General features: G+C 56.6%; 7 protein-coding genes across 7 annotated transcripts; 2 read left to right on the plus strand and 5 right to left on the minus strand.

Annotated features, from left to right (window-relative positions):
- Window positions 1-572: 572 nt before the first annotated feature.
- Window positions 573-1,917, minus strand: K437DRAFT_145078 (uncharacterized protein). The gene is made up of 3 exons (XM_013387079.1): window positions 879-1,917; window positions 752-787; window positions 573-678 (listed from the first exon to the last, which is right to left on the minus strand). The coding sequence occupies exons 1-3, from the start codon at window positions 1,452-1,454 to the stop codon at window positions 652-654; spliced, it is 639 nt and encodes a 212-aa protein (XP_013242533.1). The 5' UTR covers window positions 1,455-1,917; the 3' UTR covers window positions 573-651.
- Window positions 1,918-1,944: 27 nt separating this feature from the next.
- Window positions 1,945-4,056, minus strand: K437DRAFT_248185 (DNA glycosylase). Its single transcript, XM_013387080.1, has 2 exons — window positions 3,159-4,056; window positions 1,945-3,072 (listed from the first exon to the last, which is right to left on the minus strand). The coding sequence occupies exons 1-2, from the start codon at window positions 3,605-3,607 to the stop codon at window positions 2,013-2,015; spliced, it is 1,509 nt and encodes a 502-aa protein (XP_013242534.1). The 5' UTR covers window positions 3,608-4,056; the 3' UTR covers window positions 1,945-2,012.
- An 839-nt stretch (window positions 4,057-4,895) lies between these two features.
- K437DRAFT_257307 (glycoside hydrolase family 47 protein) lies at window positions 4,896-7,282 on the plus strand. Its single transcript, XM_013387081.1, has one exon. The coding sequence runs from the start codon at window positions 5,124-5,126 to the stop codon at window positions 6,966-6,968; it is 1,845 nt and encodes a 614-aa protein (XP_013242535.1). The 5' UTR covers window positions 4,896-5,123; the 3' UTR covers window positions 6,969-7,282.
- A 35-nt stretch (window positions 7,283-7,317) lies between these two features.
- Window positions 7,318-8,457, minus strand: K437DRAFT_248189 (peptidyl-prolyl cis-trans isomerase-like 3). The gene is made up of 4 exons (XM_013387082.1): window positions 8,232-8,457; window positions 8,011-8,113; window positions 7,819-7,916; window positions 7,318-7,718 (listed from the first exon to the last, which is right to left on the minus strand). Exons 1-4 carry the CDS (start codon window positions 8,268-8,270, stop codon window positions 7,440-7,442), a joined length of 519 nt encoding a protein of 172 aa, XP_013242536.1. The 5' UTR covers window positions 8,271-8,457; the 3' UTR covers window positions 7,318-7,439.
- Window positions 8,458-9,476: 1,019 nt separating this feature from the next.
- K437DRAFT_225340 (kinase-like protein) lies at window positions 9,477-11,325 on the minus strand (the record flags this gene model as incomplete). Its single annotated transcript, XM_013387083.1, has 7 exons — window positions 9,477-9,733; window positions 9,819-9,968; window positions 10,061-10,352; window positions 10,419-10,592; window positions 10,691-10,784; window positions 10,883-11,090; window positions 11,181-11,325. 7 exons carry the CDS (start codon window positions 11,323-11,325, stop codon window positions 9,477-9,479), a joined length of 1,320 nt encoding a protein of 439 aa, XP_013242537.1.
- Window positions 11,326-12,804: 1,479 nt separating this feature from the next.
- On the plus strand, window positions 12,805-17,652 carry K437DRAFT_257312 (P-loop containing nucleoside triphosphate hydrolase protein). Its single transcript, XM_013387084.1, has 13 exons — window positions 12,805-13,340; window positions 13,452-13,774; window positions 13,849-13,958; window positions 14,058-15,278; window positions 15,368-15,539; window positions 15,620-15,762; window positions 15,847-15,919; window positions 15,985-16,109; window positions 16,192-16,342; window positions 16,414-16,952; window positions 17,039-17,199; window positions 17,276-17,379; window positions 17,463-17,652. Exons 1-13 carry the CDS (start codon window positions 12,877-12,879, stop codon window positions 17,510-17,512), a joined length of 3,636 nt encoding a protein of 1,211 aa, XP_013242538.1. The 5' UTR covers window positions 12,805-12,876; the 3' UTR covers window positions 17,513-17,652.
- Window positions 17,653-18,015: 363 nt separating this feature from the next.
- On the minus strand, window positions 18,016-18,350 carry K437DRAFT_225307 (uncharacterized protein; the record flags this gene model as incomplete). The annotated part of the gene is made up of 2 exons (XM_013387085.1): window positions 18,016-18,091; window positions 18,184-18,350. 2 exons carry the CDS (start codon window positions 18,348-18,350, stop codon window positions 18,016-18,018), a joined length of 243 nt encoding a protein of 80 aa, XP_013242539.1.
- Between the last annotated feature and the right edge of the window lie 108 nt (window positions 18,351-18,458).

An 18,458-nucleotide genomic window follows, 5' to 3' on the forward strand; every position in this document is an offset into this window, starting at 1 on the left:
TGCGGTTAGAAGCTCAAATACACTAGTCGTCATCCTCATCATGTCCGTCGCTGCTATTGCTCAGTCTCTCCCACGAATCATCGCTCCGCACTCCTGGACTGGTAGGTCGTGAGAGCGCCTTGGCATCCTGTGGTTGTCTCCACACGTTGGCTTCGCTGCTGAAGCTCTCCGAGCCGCTGGTGCTCTCGCCTGCTTCCGTAACATTTTGGTCAGCGGTTTCACCAGGTGAGTGTGTATGCATGTTCTCTGCGCTTCTGTGTGCGTGCTCCTCTGTCACCAGAGGATCCTCGTGCGAAGTGCCGAGGCGCATCGGTGGGGAAGTGAGGGTAAACTCTTTGTCCTCGTGTTGGCCATCGGCGTGGTTGTGCGAGTCACCCGGAGAAGGAGAGGCCACGCGCAACGGGGAGACAGAGTGAAATGCCTCCGAGCCGCTGTACGCATCGCTCACGACGGACAGAGAGCTTACAGGCGTCTTGGGAGAGTGCAATGGTGAGCGCATAGCATGCAGGCGATCTCGGTCGATGAGCGAGGCGGTGCTGAAGTATCGCTCCGCCGCAGCTACTTGTTCGTCGTCGGCGTTGTCATTGTTGTCGTCAGATAACGATGATGTGCTTGCATTGCCGTCACGGTCACCGTTGCCGTCACCATTTTTCACCGCTGCTTCAGCGAATCCGAGTTCTGTCAAAGAAGCGGAGAGGTGAGTGTTGTTTAATGCAGGTGATTCGGTGCCAACTGTATGGTGCGGGGCTACAGGTTCGTCATCATGATGCTCGGTCGACGATGGCGGCTTGATCGTCCGAATTTGCGGAGCAGCATCGAGACGCGAGAGAAGTTAGCAGGACTTCGTATGTGTGCGTTCTTAACGCTCTGATACTTACTTTGGCATCGCTCCATTGCGGCCAGACACCAGGACGATGCGTATCCGTTGCAAAGCCTCCGTCGCCACCACGCGCAGCTTGTTCGAGGCCGCTCCTGGCTATATTCTGAACCATTCTAGTCTGCCGTTCGTGTAGCTCAAAGTCAATCAAGTCTGCATCCATCTCTCGCCTCCATGCCTCGTCGGGAGTCACTGGCTGTACGGCATGGGCCTGCCGCCTGCGCAGTCGAAGTTCGTCAGGCGGCGGATCGGCTCGCCAGCCATGGTGGTCGTTAGCACCAGCACGGCCGTCAGATTGGCGCACATGCATCTCACGCAAGTCATGCTTGTGCCCGTGTTCAACTCTGCCCTCGTCGTCACTGTCGCTATCGTCGCCGTTGGCAAAGTGACCGTGCGGGTCGCATGCGCGGCGCACTTTACGCCTGAAGCGGGTAAAGTGGCCGTGCCACTGCTCTTGGAACTGGTGACCCAGGATCGGCTGGCCCTCGCGCATCGGCTTGAAGATCGTGTACTCGAGCGTCACCGCTGTTGCGACGCCGGCGATGACGACGGTCGACAAGATGAGCGGGTTCACCATCGTGATCTAGCGATCAGGTTGATGCGTGACGGTGATGTTGGGGGTGGCGGTGAGGGTGCTGCTGCGCAATAATGCACTTGCCCCTCTTGACAGGCCGACGAAATCGGCTCAAACGTTCATTAGTACAAGGGGCGATTCGGGGAAGAGCCGTTACAAGCAATGCAAGCCGAGGCCTTTATGAGCAGTGTTGGCGCTGATGAAGAGCCAGTCAAGTCGCAATTGCATCGTCCAGGTCCCATAGACGCACCAGCCGCCAGGCGAGTTCCTTTTCTTTCTTTTTGACCCACTAGGTCCTGACTTTGACAACAGAGCGAGCCAAGAGCGCTACCTCCGGGATGCCAGCATTATCCTTTGCGACATGCTGGACCGACAAAGGGAGGCGACACGACAGCAGCAGACGATCGGCAGACATGGTACGACTTGTATTCCAGCTCAGACGAAGATCCACGGTGCGCGGTGGACAGCATACCATGTTCGGGCCTCTATACTTGGCAAAAATGTGTATCTATGATATTCTTTATAAACAGAGGCACAATAAAAAAAAGAAATACAGCACATCTACGCCTCGGCCTTGGCCCGTTTCCGTGAAGATGAGCGTGAGCCGCCGCTGCCGATGGCATTCGCAGCTGTATTCGCACGCGATACACCCGCTTCAGGAACATCCTCCTTCTTTGCCCTTTTCAGAGCGCGAATGCACGAGCCGGCTGTCGAGATGGGTTTTCCGTCCGCTTCCGCCGCGGCCGACTCGTCATCTTCCTTGGCGTGCGAGGATCCGCTGCGACGCTTGCTCTTGGGTTTTCCTGGGCTAGCATCGATATCGGCGTCGCCTTCGGCTTTGTGGAGCGACATCTTCTTGCTGTACGTTCGGCTATGCACGAACCCATGCTGGCGGAGCGGACACGGCCGTGCTTCCCTTCCCTTCTTCCTTTCATCCTGCGCACCTGCGGCGCCTGCGCCTGCGTCACCGCTCGCAAGCCCCGACTGCTCTTCTAGATCTTCTCTGTCCCTCTCATCTTCCGCTCCGCTCTGCACGCCGCCGTTCGACGAGCCGTTGTCCATCTCGACAGTGGCGAATCCGCGCGCGGAGCATGCGCCGCACATCTTGCCGTGCTTAATGAGCAGGACGTGCAGCGGGTACTTGAGGGGCGGCGGGAGGCGCTCCTCGAGGTGGTAGCATGTCTGGTCGCGCGTGGCAGTGTCCGGGACCCAGCCGAGCATCTTGCTGAGACGCCAAACGTGTGTGTCGACGGCGATTGTGTCGCGGCCGATGCAAAACATCAACACACACGTCGCCACCTTGGGCCCGACGCCAGGGAAGGCGAGCAGCTCGCGCATAATCGCGCCGTCCGCAACATCGGGTGCGTGCAGGTGGTCGAGCGACAGGCAGCCGTGGCGCTGCCGCGTTTGCTCGAGGATCGCGCGGATGGTCCGCGCCTTGCTGTTCGCCAGGCCGCCGCAGCGGATTGCCTCGACGAGCTCGGTGTGCGGCGCGTCAAGGATCGCCTCCCAGTTTTGCCGCCCGAAGCGCGCAACGAGCGACTTGTGTGCCGCCGTCGAGTTGCGGCTCGACGTGTTGCACGAGAGCACCGTACGGATCAGTGCATCGAGAACGGACGGTCTACGTCAGGTGTCTTTCGATCAGCTTGTCTCTCCATTGCACCGTAAAGTGTTCTCGACACACCATCGCGCCAAAGCGAGACTCACACATTTCCACAACCCCCCCAGTTGTCGTCACTCTGCGGCTTTCGGTGTCTCGGCAGCATAGTCTCACCTGCCTCCTCGCCCTTCCTGTACCCGTGCCAATCAGCGAGTAGGTATGCAACCTTCTCCGCCTCTTCTGCTGTGGGATACGCAAAACCGGGGAAGGGGCCGGCAAGGGACGATTGCGAGTAGGCGGCTAGTTTGCGAGCGGAGAGCTGTTGCGACTTACTTTCAGCGCTGTCCGGCGTCTCTTGTTGCTTTTCTGGGTGCCGGTCGTCCTCTTTGGATAGAGGGCGGACGCTGTCGGTATTCGTGGTTCTACCGTTGCGCCGCGCGCGAAGAGTCATGAGGGCAGGAGCGGCAGTGGCTGTGGCAGCTTGAGGTGGCGCTGGTACGGTTTCCTGCGTGACAAGGAGGCTTGCTGCTGCCGTGGCGGCTGCGCGACGCCGCATTATGAGAGCGAAGAAGCTGATGTGGGCTCTGACAGTGCGTTGGTGAGCGCCCGGCGTCGGCGTCAGAGAATAAGGGCGAGGAAGTGGGGGTGGGGTCAGCACGGTGCTTGTTGTGTGCTCAAAGCTCGCTCGAGCGCCCGGCGCTGCTTCCCGCTACCGTCAAATCAGGGGCCAGTTATGTGTGCGGTGGATGGACTACACGTGATATCGATGGAAATGTCGGCAATCGTGGCGGTCGCAGTGCGAGGCGGGCGAGCGTGCCGTGTCTGCACGATGAACTGACGGCACAAGCACGGCTTGGGCGAGGTTAGGGGAGAGGCCGTAGCAGCGGACCGCGATCGCGAACGTGTGGAACCCTGTGCCAGTGCTGAATCCTCCGCGGCGCCGAGATTCGGTGAGATGGCAAGGCGGTGTGTGGATGCCCAAAGGTGCTGCTGCGTTTGTCCAGCAATGTCTCGTTGGCCTCGCTCATACCTGCCTGCTATCTCGGAAGATGCCATCATGCTCACTTCTCGTGTCAGTGGGCCATTCGCCGTGTGCAACAGCAGCGAGTCCCGAGTTCCGATCTATTTCTAATTTCATTTCTCCATTTTTGGCTGGAAAAGAATGAAATGCTATGCGGAGTGGGCTAAAGCTCCGTGCGAGTCGTGCAGTGCCGCACCATGCTAACCTACTGCTCCAGAGTGTGTTCGATTTGCTGTCCGCGTCGGCAGGTCTCCCATCTTTTTGTCTGCCCACGCCTGCGGACGACGTCGAAGCGTGTTCATTAGCCTGCGGACAGCCAGCCAAATCGGCACGAAGTGGGTTGTAGAGCTATCGACAATGTTGGCGCGGACGACTAACCCCTGTCTTATCCCCGCGAACGATGCCAGAAATGAAATTGCTGTCACGAAGAGCCGAACCAATACTATTGCAACCTTGTTGGCGATCGACAGGTGTGTCTGATTAATGTATGAGACAGCACGACACCTTGGATGGCCTAATGTGCGTCCCACCCATTTCAGGCTCCAAGCAAGGAGTGGGGAGTATGTACTGGAGACGTCTGGGGTAGGTTCTAATATCAAGTATAAGATATGAGATGAGGAGGACGATGAGTCGATGATGATGAAGAGTCGGCCAGGACACGGGGGTGCGCTGCGAGGAAGCGAGCTTGATCTGCTGGAGAGAGTTGCTGCCAATCGACTCTCCCGGCCCTTGTGGTGAGCGCAGCGCGGCGGGTTATGTACATTTTTAGCGCAGAATGAGAAATGAGTGTGGAATGCGTTCCCCAGCTTGCTCATCGCTCGCAGGGTTTGCAGCACCTTCACTTTCACCACCTCCAACCCCCTCCCCATCCAGCCTGCTCCCCGACCTCGCCCCCGCTGACGACTGCTTGGTTGCCCCCCCGGACAATGGGGTTTCTGTCCAAAAGGAAATCCAACGCACCCCTCTCCTCCCTTGCCCACACTCTTTCGTAACAGACTACCACACACGCGCACTCTCTTTTCAAGGCACCCCCATCTAGTCCCTACCCACGATGCAGCCCATGACCTTCACCTCCCTCTACACCCTCCTCTCCCTGGCCCTACTCGCCCTCGCTGGCGCCCAGCTGGCGGAGGCAGCGACGACGCCGCGTGTGCAGGCGTCCAATCTGACACAGACCGCCCAGTCCAAGCAGCGCGCAGCGGCCATCAAGGTCAGCTTCCAGAGTAGCTTTGCCGCGTACAAGCAGTATGCTTTCCCTGCAGACGCACTCCTGCCGCTCAGCAAGGGCAAGCAGAACAACCTTGGCGGATGGGGCGCTACCGCCATTGACGCCATCACAACTGCCATCCTGATGAACGACACAGACATTGCCAACAGCATGATATCCTACGCCCAGACGGTCAACTACGGCAGCACATCCCAGTCGACCATCTCGCTGTTCGAGACCAACATCCGCCACCTCGGAGGCTTGCTCTCCGCATACGAGCTAACGGGCAAGAAGAACAGGAAGCTCGTCCAGCAGGCCGAAGTTGTCGGCAAACATCTGCTCAAGGGCTGGGTTGGCTCCAACGCCATCCCGTTCAACTCGCTGCGCAACTGGAACACGTACGGCAAGCCAGACGCGAACGGCGGGCGCGCCATCATCGCCGAGGCTGGTACCCTGCTGCTCGAGTTTAGCAAGCTGAGCAAGTACACGGGCAACGACACTTATCTCTCGTATGCGCGCCGCAGCATGGCCGCTATCGTCAAGTCCCCTAGCGTCTTCCCCGGTCTGTACGGCCAGGGCATCAACCCGGTGACAGCCCTGCCGATGGACGACTACGTGACGTGGGGTGGAGGCTCCGACTCATTCTTCGAGTATCTGATCAAGTACGCATACCTTGCCGGCAACTCGTCCAGCATTTTTGCCGACGCGTGGATCCACAGCATCCAGTCTTCCATCAAGCATCTTCTCGTCGTCCCGCAGGGGCACCCGGAGCTACTTTTCCTGTCCGACTACGCCAAGTCGTACGGTGGCGACATCCCCCGCTGGTCGCACCTCGGCTGCTTTGCGCCTGGCAACTGGATTCTCGGCGGGAAAATCCTTGGTGTACCAGGGTTTGTTGACTATGGCTACCGCCTCGCCAGCTCGTGTGCGCATACGTATTCGGCCTCCGCGACGGGCATCGGGCCCGAGGCGTTCGTATATAAGGAGAATGATGGCAGCACCAACGGCGTAACCATCTCCAACGAGGCGCAGTACAACCGCGCCGGCTTCGACTACGACTCGCCCGCGTACGTCCTGCGCCCTGAAGTGATGGAGAGTGTCTTTTACGCCTGGCGTGCCAGCGGCGACCCCGCGTGGCAGGAGATCGCGTGGAACGCGTTCCAGAGCATTAGCAAGTACTGCAAAACAGACACAGCGCTCGCCGCAATTCAGCAGGTCAACAATACCGCCACGGGCCAGTACGACGATTCGGAGAGCTTCCTATACGCCGAGTTGTACAAATATCTCTACCTTATCTTTGCCGATCCCAACGTTGCGCACCTCGACAAGTATGTCTTCAACACCGAGGGGCACCCGTTCGAGCTAGACCGCCCCGGCGCGTTCCAGGCGCGCCACAGCACCGTCGTGCCCTCGCCCCAGCCCGCTATACAGAAGCAGCCGACGCGTACGCACACCGCTAGCATGGTGCCCATGCCTGTCTTCTCCAACATGCCGCAGGCAGCCAGCGCGTTCGTCGGCGCCGTGCAGAGCACCGTCGCGCGCGCCCTCGCCAGCGGCAGCGCCAGCGGCGCCAGCGCGAAAAAGGCAGCCAACGCGGTCAGACGCCACTTCCAGAAGAGTGCGCACGCATTCTCGCATCAGCACCAGCATCAGCACCAGTTCAGGTACCCGCAGGCCGCCCACGCTTGAGTTCAACTGGCAGCGTCAACGTTTTTGAAGTATCGTCCCGCTCGCAACCACCGAAGTGCCATCCCATCTCATCATCTTCGCATTCTTTCGCAACTTTGTCAATCGCGCCTGGGAAGGACTTGCGCTTTGCCCATCCCACAGCTTTTCGCCTTGCAAGCATCCCGCACCCCGGCGCCATTGCAGCGCTTTAGCTCGTTCCTCGCGAAAAGAAAGCCCTTCAGCGCCGTTGTATTTATCCGTCTACTTGCAATCGCAATTTGCCATGACACGCGGTGCACAGACATACCGTCTGTTCGCACTGCTTGCTTGCATGCCTCACGCCGTTACCTCACGGGCTGCTCGAATAGGCGTGCACACGAAGGTGGGTGGGCATTTGACGCGCGTCGCGCGTGAGATGATTGCATATGCTACACGATGAATGAGGGAATCTTCTTGGACCCATCCTCCCGAACACCCGGTTCCTCCTCTCTCTCAGTCAAGCCCGCCCTTGGCGGCCAGCGCAACAGGGTTCGCATGGACCGTGACACCCTTCATGCGTATTTCTCTGCCCTTGGTCGGGCGATTCTTGGCGTCGACAGGGACCTTCTCCATCACGCTGAGCGTCCCGCCATCTTCGGCGCCATCGATCACGCGCCCAAAGATGGTGTACTTGCCGTCCAGATGCGGTGCCTTTCCGTACGTGATGAAGAACTGCGATTTATTCGTATTCGGTCCGGAATTGGCCCACGCGAGAATCCCGCGTGCGTTGAACTGTGCAACGGGGACGAGCGTCAGCACGGACACCAAGCGAGACGGCTTCAGTCGTTCTTCACACGAGCGACTATGGGGTCAAAGGGGAGATCAGACGCACCTTCAGAGTCGATCGGATCTCGTCAGGAAATGGGGAGCCCCATATTGACTGGCCACCTTTGCCGGTTCCAGTCGGGTCGCCCGTTTGGATCATAAATTCTGCACGGTGCAACGAGGCAGGAAAGGCACACAGCACATGGTCAATCACGGATCCGTTGTAGATGAGTTGCAGATTCTAATGTTGGTCTCCTACCTTTAATATTGCGGTGCCATAAGACATCGTCGTAAGTCGCGCTCGCGCACAACGCCAAGAAGTTCTCCGCTGATCGCGGTACCGCCTCGCAGAAGATCTCTACCTGTTGATGCATAAACCAAAGCGGTGGTGCGTTAGCTTTTGCTCTGACCATGGGTGAATGTGATTCTGGAAGGGTTCAGAAAGGAGATGTGCTGGAGGTTTGAGGGCTGCTTGATCACCTTCACGTCACCCAGATTCGTATGCAATGTCACCGACATGTTGACGGCAGCATCAGTCGTGGGCAGCGGTCTCGCCGCACAGTCCAGCAGCAATGGCGGCAGCCTTGAGGAGATATCTCTGCGTGTCTCTCCTGTTTGTTTTGACCAGAGCGCCTGCCTTGATGACTGCCATTTACACTTTGCCTGTAGTGCAAAGAGCTATTGGACTTCAGGCGTAGGCTCGAAATGGACCTGAGTCTCAACGAGTCGAGCAACATCGGAAATCGCGAAGGGGAACTATCAACCGAATCCGGTGTATTTCCGCCGTCATTTTATTACCACACCTCTCCTTTAAGAACCAGCATTTGGAATATGAAGGACGGCAGGACTCAGGACTGCGACAACAAAGCTCATGATGACGCTCGAGACGAAGGAGAGCTCAATTAACAAGATTTTGGGGGTTTGCCGAGCTAATGATGAAGCGTCGCGAGGGCGGCGGAGTAAGGACTTTACCCAATCAGCGCGGAGGGCTCTTATTCGGTCTCGGGATGATGTGTCCACCATCTAAGGCTCGATCGCGTGCACGATGAAATGCCCTTCTCATGGCCTGGTAAGCTCCTCGAGCAGAGCAATCGTAAATTCCGGAAAGCATATCGTATTCGTGCGCCCAGAAGCTCAGCAGGCAGGGTTGCGAGGCAAGGACGCCGATGCGATCGTTGAAATGTTCATCACGCATGGCATACGTGGTGCGTGCCTGTGTGAAGACATCCTAATGGCGTCCGATGCAAGCAAAATTGAAACGCTTCTTATCCCTTACTTTCCGCCGCAGGCTAGGCTACACAACGGGGCGCTTCTCTTCCTCCGTTGTGTGTATTTCATACATGCCATGTTTGATGTCAATGCGAGAATAGTACTTCCGTGTGAATTATAGGATACGATGTGAAATGCCCGTTATCCATGCTGATGCTCCCGTGAGAATAGTCGACATTGCCGATGCTGGTGATGCTGAAGAAGATAGTTCGATGCTTTGTATGCCAAGTGAAATATGCGGTAGTAGAGAAGTGTGCGCAGGATAAGCGGATGAAGGTGGTGCTGAATGTCCCAACCGTTTGTTGCTTCGAAATTCGCTAGCAACTCTTTCTTGAGCACAAGGGTCGTCAGGTTGATGGGTATGGGAGAAGCGCGTCGCACATCATGCCACCACCATGGTATGGTGTTAGTTCACCTGCGCTGCATGCTCTTCGCGGCTGGGCTTCGTGGCCAAGATCACATCCCGTCGTCATGCAAGTCTAGGCCCAGGAAAGGATGCTGCAGCAGCTGGGACGCGGTAAGACGACGCGTGCAATCGAGATGCAGGCATTCCCTGCACAGGTCGACGGCCTGCGCGACATCTTGCGAGTACTTCAATGGGTCCGGATGGTCGCCTGGGTTCCAGAGCGAAGGATTGACGAGTTTGATCCAGTCGGGGATTCTGTGCGTCTTTGCTTCTTCAACGGATGGAATATTGCATTTGAACGTGCGATCTGCGGGAGACGTTTGGGTAATAAGGCTGTCAGGATGCAGAGCTCACATAGACTGACACTATTACCGCTTTATCGACAAACTCACTGTGTAACATTGCGCATTGCTCCATGCGTCTCCTGCCGAAAATGGTTGCAATCTCGAGCAGGGCTTCATTATCGTCATTGGCATTGAAGAGCGGGAAGCGCTTCGTCAGGAAGGCAAGCATTACGATGCCAGCCGACCAAATGTCGATGGCTGCATGCGTGGAGCGGCGGGAGAGGTCGACATCGTCAGTCGAGTTCCTAAGCCAAGACGGGCATGTACCGAGGCTACACTGCCACACTCACAGACGGTCTGATCCTGACACTTCAACAGCACCTCGGGAGCTCGGAAGCCCCTCGTACCCGCACGGTTCGCACGCACGCTCGGACGCGGATCGTCCTTAAGGTATCCGACGCGTTCAGGCGGCGCCATGGCGGATTTCAACTTGCTGCTCGCTGGCTTCTGCGGTCCAAGTGCACCGCCTGGCAGCAGGTGCGTGCTGTGCACGGCATGGTTGATGGCCGTCGTACCATGCGGATCGGCCACGCTTGGACAGACGTGGTGGCATTTGCCGCGCCATTCTAGCGGGTCGAATAGCTGGTGAGAAGAGTAAAGCGTCAGTACGGACAAGTGGTGTCACATGCCAAGGCACGAAAAGATCACCTCGGCGAGACCAAAGTCACACAGCGTACCATAACCCGTAGCAGGATCGTACAAGAAGTTGGCGGGCTTGACATCGCGGTGCATGATATTCTCCGAATGAACCGATTCGAGCGCACCGAATAGACAGCGGAAGTAGCACTTGAGGTCGCTTAAGGGGATCTTGCGGTAATACTCCTGTTTTTGGGAGAGAGAGAGGGAAAGAGACAGAGCATACAGTCATTTAGCATCTCATCATGAGGTATGACTCGTTGCTCGGTCGGTTTGAGACACACGCGAAAATCCTGGTGACGGCTATAAGGCATGACAGCCATGATCTGATCCTCGTGGCGCCAAGCAGTAATGAGGAAAGCAACATTATCGTAGGGTCTGGCATGAAGAGGAGGACAGGAAGAAGTTCAGCAGGAAGGACAGTGGGGATGTCGGCCGAGGCCTCCATTCGCACGGCCTCTGGCATTTGAACGTACCGCATTTTCTCCATAAGCTCTAACTCGTTCAAGATTCTAGCTGGAGAGCTCGTCACGTAGATCCTCTTCAGCGCGACATAGACCGTTTTCCGCGTGCTTGGAATGTACCGGCCAGTTGCGTCCTGCTTCAATGTCTTCCATGTCCACCATCTGTTGAAGTAATCCAGATGGTTCACGTCGATTGCCTTGTACACGGTCGAGAACGTGCCTGTACGTGTATTGACAGCGAAGAGAGTGATTGTGTGCTCAACCTCAAGGAACGAAACAGATCGGACGCGGATGAATGCGTGCAACGTACCTTCGCCAAGCTTGTCCACGATCTGGTAGTTCTGCGCCAAGCCGCGAATCGAGCGCTCCAGCGCCTCGATCTCATCTCCGATCTTTTCAAGCTCCTGTAAGGGTGAAGAAGGACAAGGACGTGCGTAAGTCAGCCACTCAACCATATGTACTACTTGGCTGATGTGCGGTAAACGGACTTCAGGTGGCCTCTCGATAGGTGGTTCGCTGCTGCTGTCCATCAAGCCCGTCTCAATAGCGAATTCAGGCGCTAGCGGTGAAGCAGTGTCTAAGTCCGAGCGAACATCGTCCTCGCCAGTGCCCGTAGCATCGTAAGGGTGCCCTCCTGGTGGAAGGACAGAGGGACTCGCGCTGGTGCCTGCTCGCGACGCCAAAACCGGATCGGGTGACGGACTGGCGGTACGCTCCTGGAGTCGAACACCCTTGGACCCGACACGTGCGCCGAGCGTGGCCGAGCGAGCGGGCGACCGCGGAGGTATGCTAGGCGCTTTGGGGCTGCCGCTGGTGTTGGACGCATGTGAGGAAGTCTCCAGCGCTGGCTGGATCGTCTGGCCCTCTGCAGTGGTGATGACGAGCGGCGGAGCGGTGACGGAGCGCGCTGGAGCGTGCGGACTGACGCTGATGGGCTTATCGATGGCTTTCGTATTGATCGCTTCCGTGAGCTCTTCCCCTCTATCACCCGCCTCGGCTGCATTGGTGGCCTGCGCCTGCTGCTGGGTAGGGAGTAGCGCACGTGGCGAGCCCGTGCGTGTTGACCGCGTTCGCAAGCTGGTGGCTGAAGTTGGGTCTTCTAGCGGTGATGGTGCTGATGCTAATGCTGTGGTTGCTGGTGCTGTCGGATCAGGCGATGTGACAGGACGCTCGGTAGAGCGCAACATGGATGGAAGACCCTTGCCGAGGCTACCATGAGCCTGGCTCGTCGCTCTGGACTTGGACATGGCGATGTCACTTGCTCGCTCAGGACGATCTGCTGCTGATGACTTGCTCGCTGGAAGCAAGTCATGAACGAGAGAAGCGACAAGTCGGCTTGAGACTGGTGGTTGTGCCCCTATAGTCCGCCGTTGCCTCACTGCAGTTGATGTTGGTGTGACTGAGTCCTCGCAGCAGGAGCATCTATCGGGTGTGCGCTTTGTTGCTGTGCGATGAGGAGTCGGTCGCGTCAGACTATTATAGGTCGACTGCTGGGTCCACAGTCACAAACCATTCAATGTACCCTGTAACTCTTTGTCCAATGCGCTTGTACCACCGCACCTCCGTCCAGAGCAGGCCATCACGAGCTCACAATCCATTTTCTCATACCATGCTGTGTGTAATAGTCTCGCTGGCCTGTGATTGCGACAACAGGCGGCAAGCTCGTACGAGCCCACTGCCCAGTGCCTCAGCCAAAAGTCTGCGAAGTCACTGTTGCTGGGTGTTTGTGTGATGGGATGGGCCAGCTTGCGCGAGATGAGCAGAGAGACGCGTCGCGTGTCGCGTGGTCGATTGGCAAGAAATCACTCAGCCACAGTCAGCTCTCGCCACGCGCTGCACCGCACTGCTCCGAGAGGCACCCGTGCGACATTCCTCTTCATCTCATGCTTCTATAGCCCCTCGACCCTGCTCTCTCCCAGAGAATACCGACTTGCACCAGACAGATCTTGCTTAGCCTCCAGCAGGCCTGCCCGCGAAGCGGTGCAGGAGGCAGACACACTCCCGACATGCCCGCTGCTGTGGTCCGGAGCGGCTCAAGCGCCACCCCTTCTACCGGCAAGAGCTTATCGACCAGCACGAAGGCGGAGGCGGTTAAGGCCCAAAGCGAAATCCTGGCACGCAACTCTGCACGTGACTCTGGTACATTTGTCGATGGAGACAGCGGAAGCGAGGATGGAAACGACGAGGACCACGGCTCGGCGATCATGCAGGCGAAACGCGAGGGGCAGATGCGGGATGGCCGCACTTCTCGGGGCAACGCCGCGGAGAGCGGCAGCCAAGGCACGTCACGCAACCCCGCTAAGCGTCAGCGGACAATCAACGACAACCAAGCTCGACGTGATGAAGGGCTTGAACGGGAGCAAGAATACGAAGAGTATGAGGAGCCGGAAGAGGATGGCGAGGAGCCGGAAGGGGCTGAAGCAGAGATCGAGGTGGAACGCGCTGTTGCCGAACGAGATGCCCATGACGCGTGAGTAGTAGCCATGAACCTCTCTCCCATCATGTGTGTGTATTTGTGTGTGTATATATATGTGTGTGAAAGAGCCATGCTGAACCCATGAGCTACATTTGGATTTGGCAGCTACATCCCTGGCTCGATCGTACGCGTAGAGCTGCATAACTTTGTCACATACGACCACGTCATCTTCCACCCTGGTCCCTACCTAAACATGATTATCGGCCCGAATGGTACAGGCAAGTCGACGATTGCATGTGCCATTGCTCTCGGGCTTGGCTACAAGCCCGCGCTTCTTGGTCGCGCAAACGATGTGGCCAGCTTTGTCAAGCAAACCAAAGGCATCGGCTGGATCGAGCTAGAGCTCAAGGGCCACCCCGCGCAACCAAACCTTGTCGTACGCAGGAACCTCAAGGAGAAGCAAAACACGAGCAACTTTCTCATCAATGGTGCGTTTCTGCAGATAACATTGTACCACTTTATAGGTCGAGCAAGCTCGACTGATATTCTGATTTGTAAGCAGGTGTTAAGAGAAGCTCAAAGGAAGTGACGGAAAAAGTGCGCGAATATAATATTCAGATTGACAATCTGTGCTCATTCTTGCCGCAGGACAAGGTAACTGAGTTTGCTAGGGTGAGGACATCTACTCTCGCGTTTTATCAAATTGGGGGCCCAGTTTGCGATGACAGAAGCTTACTGTATGCACTCTGTCGGACGGGCACATTTTTGCAGATGACGCCCAAGGAGCTCTTGGTCGAGACGATCAAGGCCGCGGCCGATGGCGCCACACTGCTCAAGCACTACCACCGCCTGCTCGATTACAGCAAGATGCTCCGGGTGATCAACAGTGAGCTGCGGACCAGCCGCGAGGAATGCGAGCAGTTGCAGCAGCAGAACCAGCGCCTCCAGCGTGACGCGGACCGACATGCAGAGCGGCAGCAGATGGCGGAGCGCGTCGAGATTCTCGAGGTTGCGCTGAAGATGGCCGAATTGATGAAGGCACATCACATGGCAAGGAAGCTGATCGAGCGCAAGAGAGTCTTTCGGATGCGGTTCGTCGAGTTCACCGCTCGCATGAAGCCGCTGACAGAGCGTCTGGAAGAGGTGCAGGAGATGGAAAGCAAGCTCAAGGCCACCAACAAGGTGCAGACTGATCACCAGGAAAAGACGCAGAGGGCGGTGCGAAAGCTGGAGGGCGAGCTAAAGAAGTTGGCGATGTTCAAGCAGAAAACAGAGCTGGAATTGGACGGCCTGGCGAACAACGAGCGTGGAAGGGCAAAGCAGGTTGAGACGCTCAAGGAGGCCATCGCCGAGCTCGAAGAGCGCGTCGCGGCAGGCGCACCGACTGTGGAGACGAGCAATGTCGACAAGCGGCTCGGTGACATTCGTCGACAACAGGTCGGGCTCATGCGCCGAGTGCAGGACAGCAATGAGGAGGCATCGAGGATCCAAGAGCAGGCGTCCACCAACAAGCGACAGGTAGAGCGCGTCTCGACGCAGTTGCGGAACCTGAACAGCGTCAAGAACGTTCGCTTCGAGGCGCTTCGTAGCAGCGATGCCGGCTGCGCGAAAGCGGTCGAATGGCTGCGCGAGAACAAGCAAATGTTCACCGGGCGCGTCTACGAGCCTGCGCTGCTGGAGCTCGAGGTCGTTCCTGAACACAAGAACTTGACACACGCGGTCGAGCGCCTGATCTCATGGAAGCAGCTCAAGACTTTCGTCTGCGAGCTGCGCGCCGACTACGACCTGCTCAACCAGAAGCTCAACGATGAGCTCAAGCTCCACGTCAACATTGAGGACATCGAGGGCATGCACGAGGTGGAGCAGTTCCAGCCTCCCATGAGCAGACAAGATGTGCGCAAGCTCGGCTTTGTCGATTATGCTATCCACCTCGTGAATGGCCCAAATGCCATCCGCGACTTTCTCTGCTTCAAGGCAGGGTTGCATAAGATTGTGAGTGAATTTTGCGTTCTTCTTTCCTCTGATTAGCTGTTTTGGACAGTCACTCATGCCGTGCGCCCGCTTCCTCTTCTCTTACATAGCCGGTTGCCGTGGATTCATGTGCTGTCAACGTAGCCAGAATCGAAGCTAGCAGGAAGTTCAATCGTTACATTGTTGGAGATGTCAGCTACTCCATAACCTACTCGCAGTACAACAACTCTGCTTCCTCCGAATCTCAGCTGATCAAAAACGCGCGGAACCTCGTTCATTCCAGTACGAATTGCCTTGCGTGGTGTCCAAGCTGAGCCGCGACGATGCTGACCTGTCCTAACTGATTGCACCGCCCTCATCAGTCGATCGCAAAAAAGTCGAACAGCTCGACAGAGAGATGAAGGAGCTGCACGAGCAGATGACGACGTTGCAGGCGAGCATGGCTAAGATCGAAACAGAGAAGGCGAAGGTGTCCGCTGAGAGTACTCAGCTTGACGAAGAGAAGGTATGTGCATATTGTGACGCTGACGGCGCCCGTCCCCCGCGCAGTATCGTAGCAACGGCTGACTTTAGACCTCTGGCACTACAGAATGATCTTATTTCCAGGAAAAAGGAAGTGGAGCGTGCGCTCAGGGCATATAATGAAGACAAGGTCAATCTCAGTGAGTCTTTTGGGCATGCGCTTGCACATTCGCTTCTCACCTTCAAATCTCGCCTTTCTTTACAGACGCGAAGCAGGAAAATCTGAAACGTCTCCTGGAGAAGCCAAGCGTGGAGGGCCAGAGAAAGAGGCTAAAGGCTAAGCTTGCGGACGCTGCCATCCGATTGACAACGCTGGCTCAAGACCTTAAGGTGAGTATAAATACTGCCCCGGCTTCCGCCGCCATCAGTAGCGCTTCTGGCATGAGTCCTAACATGCATCGCGTCCCCGCAGAGCCATCGCCTCACCGAGTTGCATCAACTGCATGAGTCCAATCTGCTTCGCCTCGCTACAATCCAGACTATAGCCAATTTGAACAAGGTCAAGGAAGTCATTTCCATCGCGAATGGCGAAGGCGACCAGATGCGAGAAGATGCCCAAACTTGTAAGCCACACAAGGACTGCCCGACTGTATTGAGGATTCGAGCTGACGTCGTACACTGTGGCTTCCTTCAGTGTCTCTCGACCTCAAGAGGGCGAAAAAGCGCGTCATGCGGCTGCACGCCGAGTCACACCAGGCATTACAAGAGTGTCCGTTGCACATCACGCAGAAACTGCAAGAGATGCAAGAAGGCGGCCTGCCATCCAGAGACGAAATGTTGACGGAGCAGGCCGAACTTCGCGCCAACTTGGATGGCGCACCGCAGATCTCCGACGATATTGTCCGCCGATATGAGGAGAAGAAGGCAAAAATCGAGGAGCTGGAGCGTATTATCGAGGAGAAGGAGAACACGCAGGCGCAACTGACGGCTAAGGTCGCAAAGTACCGCGCAAAATGGGAGCCGCCGCTGCGAAGGTTGATCAACAAGGTCAACGAGAAGTTCTCGGATGCCTTCGAACGCTTCAACTGCGGTGGCGAAGTCGCTCTCTCTCAGGGTAACGCCACTGGCGAAGACGCGGACCTGGCGTTCGAGGAGTGGTGTGTTGAGATTCGCGTCAAATTCAGAGAGAAAGAGGAATTACAGCTCCTCACAGGCGAGAGGCAGTCTGGTGGTGTACGTCTTCCCTAGCGCCATATGCGTCCAAGAATTCTCAACGTGACGGTCACTGACTCTTGCCTTCAAACACTCATCACTTTCAGGAACGTTCCTTGTCAACGATTATGTACTTGATGAGCTTGACCGAGTTGGGCTCCTCGCCTTTCTCTCTCGTCGACGAGATCAATCAGGGTATGGACCAGCGTGCCGAGCGACTCGTGCACGACCAGATGGTTCTCACTACATGCCGCGCCAAAGCTAGCCAGTGAGCAAGCGCGCGCTCCTGCTAGATCCTTTTCGTGGGATGTTGCTGACGCATGTGTTCCCGCTAACTTGCACAGATACTTCTTGATCACACCCAAGCTGCTGACTGGCTTGAAATACCACCCGCTGATGCGCGTGCTGATCATCAACAACGGAGACTACCTGCCGAGCAAGTTCAGCAGTGAGTCTTTCCTGTTACACATTCTCACTCTTTTTGCTCGGAAGTACGGCTCATTGATCTCATCTATTTTCTTCGTAATGTAGTGCGAGACTACATTCAGCCTAAATCAAATACAATCACTGCGCGTGCCTGAGACATATTCCAGCGAGACCGACAAACAAACAGACAGGCAGGGTGAATGCATTCATGCAGTGGATAGATCACTGCCGTGGCTCTTTCATCTCCCGCATTTTCAGAGATGTTGTACATTAGAAATGATAAAACACTTTTGGACTTGATTGCTAGATCGTGCTTTCGTGCTGGCAGGCAAAAAGCCCGAAGGACGTTGAGGAGTGTCGCTTCTTCATGCGACTGGCAGATGGGGCGAATTGGTATGCCCACACACTTCGGGGCGCACCTTTACAGCTTGATTGCCATAATGAGCCAGCTATTCCAATTGCCGTCCGCGATATAGTGACTTTGGGCCCGTCTGCCTGTCACAGGCACCGCCTGCGCCTGCTTGTGGCAAGGAGAGAACAAAGGTGACGCGCGACGTTCCATGTTCGACCCAGCCAGGATCGGCCTGTCAGAATTTCTTTAGGCTGAGCACTAGTCGTTCGATTCCAAGAGCGGCTCGGTAGTCGCTGAAGGTGCCGCTCAGTCGAAAGCTCCTTCTCGGCCAGCTATCCTGTCCCGTCGCCGCTGCAACACCCATGCCTTCTTGCACTCTTTGCTATTGGGCGTACAGGACAGAGGGTCCTCAGCGCACTAATCACCTCTGACGGAGCCGCGGACGGCAAAATGGCGTATCACTAGGAGACTCACTAGTTCTCAAACATTTCTGTACATTTCGACCGATCATACGAGTTGTCCTCCAGACACTTCATGCTCGCTTTGGCAGCGTGAGCGCACGGATCAGTGAACTTTGACGGCGCCTTGCCGCTCATGACGGCGACAAAGTCGCGTGGTTCACGCGTCGAGATGGGCTCCATTGTGATACTTGATCATCAATCCGGTCGAGGGCGCAGTAGCAAGCGGTTTTAAGGATTCTGCATACTTTGCAGACGAGAATGTTGTGTGGTTGCTCTCAGCGCATGGGT

Source organism: Tilletiaria anomala (assembly GCF_000711695.1).
Source record: "Tilletiaria anomala UBC 951 chromosome Unknown K437scaffold_57, whole genome shotgun sequence".
Taxonomy (NCBI): domain Eukaryota; kingdom Fungi; phylum Basidiomycota; class Exobasidiomycetes; order Georgefischeriales; family Tilletiariaceae; genus Tilletiaria; species Tilletiaria anomala.

Bases quoted from the DNA above. Each gene is read 5' to 3' on its own strand.
- K437DRAFT_145078 (XM_013387079.1), bottom strand. From the start codon at position 1,454: ATGGTGAACCCGCTCATCTTGTCGACCGTCGTCATCGCCGGCGTCGCA. The intron at 788-878 runs GTAAGTATCAGA...CGGACGATCAAG, and splicing joins CGCAATGGAGCGATGCCAAA to CCGCCATCGTCGACCGAGCA. The intron at 679-751 runs GTAGCCCCGCAC...CTTCTTTGACAG, and splicing joins AGCATCATGATGACGAACCT to AACTCGGATTCGCTGAAGCA.
- K437DRAFT_248185 (XM_013387080.1), bottom strand. From the start codon at position 3,607: ATGCGGCGTCGCGCAGCCGCCACGGCAGCAGCAAGCCTCCTTGTCACG. The intron at 3,073-3,158 runs GTGAGTCTCGCT...CACCTGACGTAG, and splicing joins TGGGGGGGTTGTGGAAATGT to ACCGTCCGTTCTCGATGCAC.
- K437DRAFT_257307 (XM_013387081.1), top strand. From the start codon at position 5,124: ATGCAGCCCATGACCTTCACCTCCCTCTACACCCTCCTCTCCCTGGCC.
- K437DRAFT_248189 (XM_013387082.1), bottom strand. From the start codon at position 8,270: ATGTCGGTGACATTGCATACGAATCTGGGTGACGTGAAG. The intron at 7,917-8,010 runs GTAGGAGACCAA...TGCACCGTGCAG, and splicing joins ATGGCACCGCAATATTAAAG to AATTTATGATCCAAACGGGC. The intron at 7,719-7,818 runs GTGCGTCTGATC...CCCGTTGCACAG, and splicing joins AGATCCGATCGACTCTGAAG to TTCAACGCACGCGGGATTCT.
- K437DRAFT_257312 (XM_013387084.1), top strand. From the start codon at position 12,877: ATGCCCGCTGCTGTGGTCCGGAGCGGCTCAAGCGCCACCCCTTCTACC. The intron at 13,959-14,057 runs GTGAGGACATCT...ACATTTTTGCAG, and splicing joins AGGTAACTGAGTTTGCTAGG to ATGACGCCCAAGGAGCTCTT. The intron at 17,380-17,462 runs GTGAGTCTTTCC...TTCGTAATGTAG, and splicing joins CCTGCCGAGCAAGTTCAGCA to TGCGAGACTACATTCAGCCT.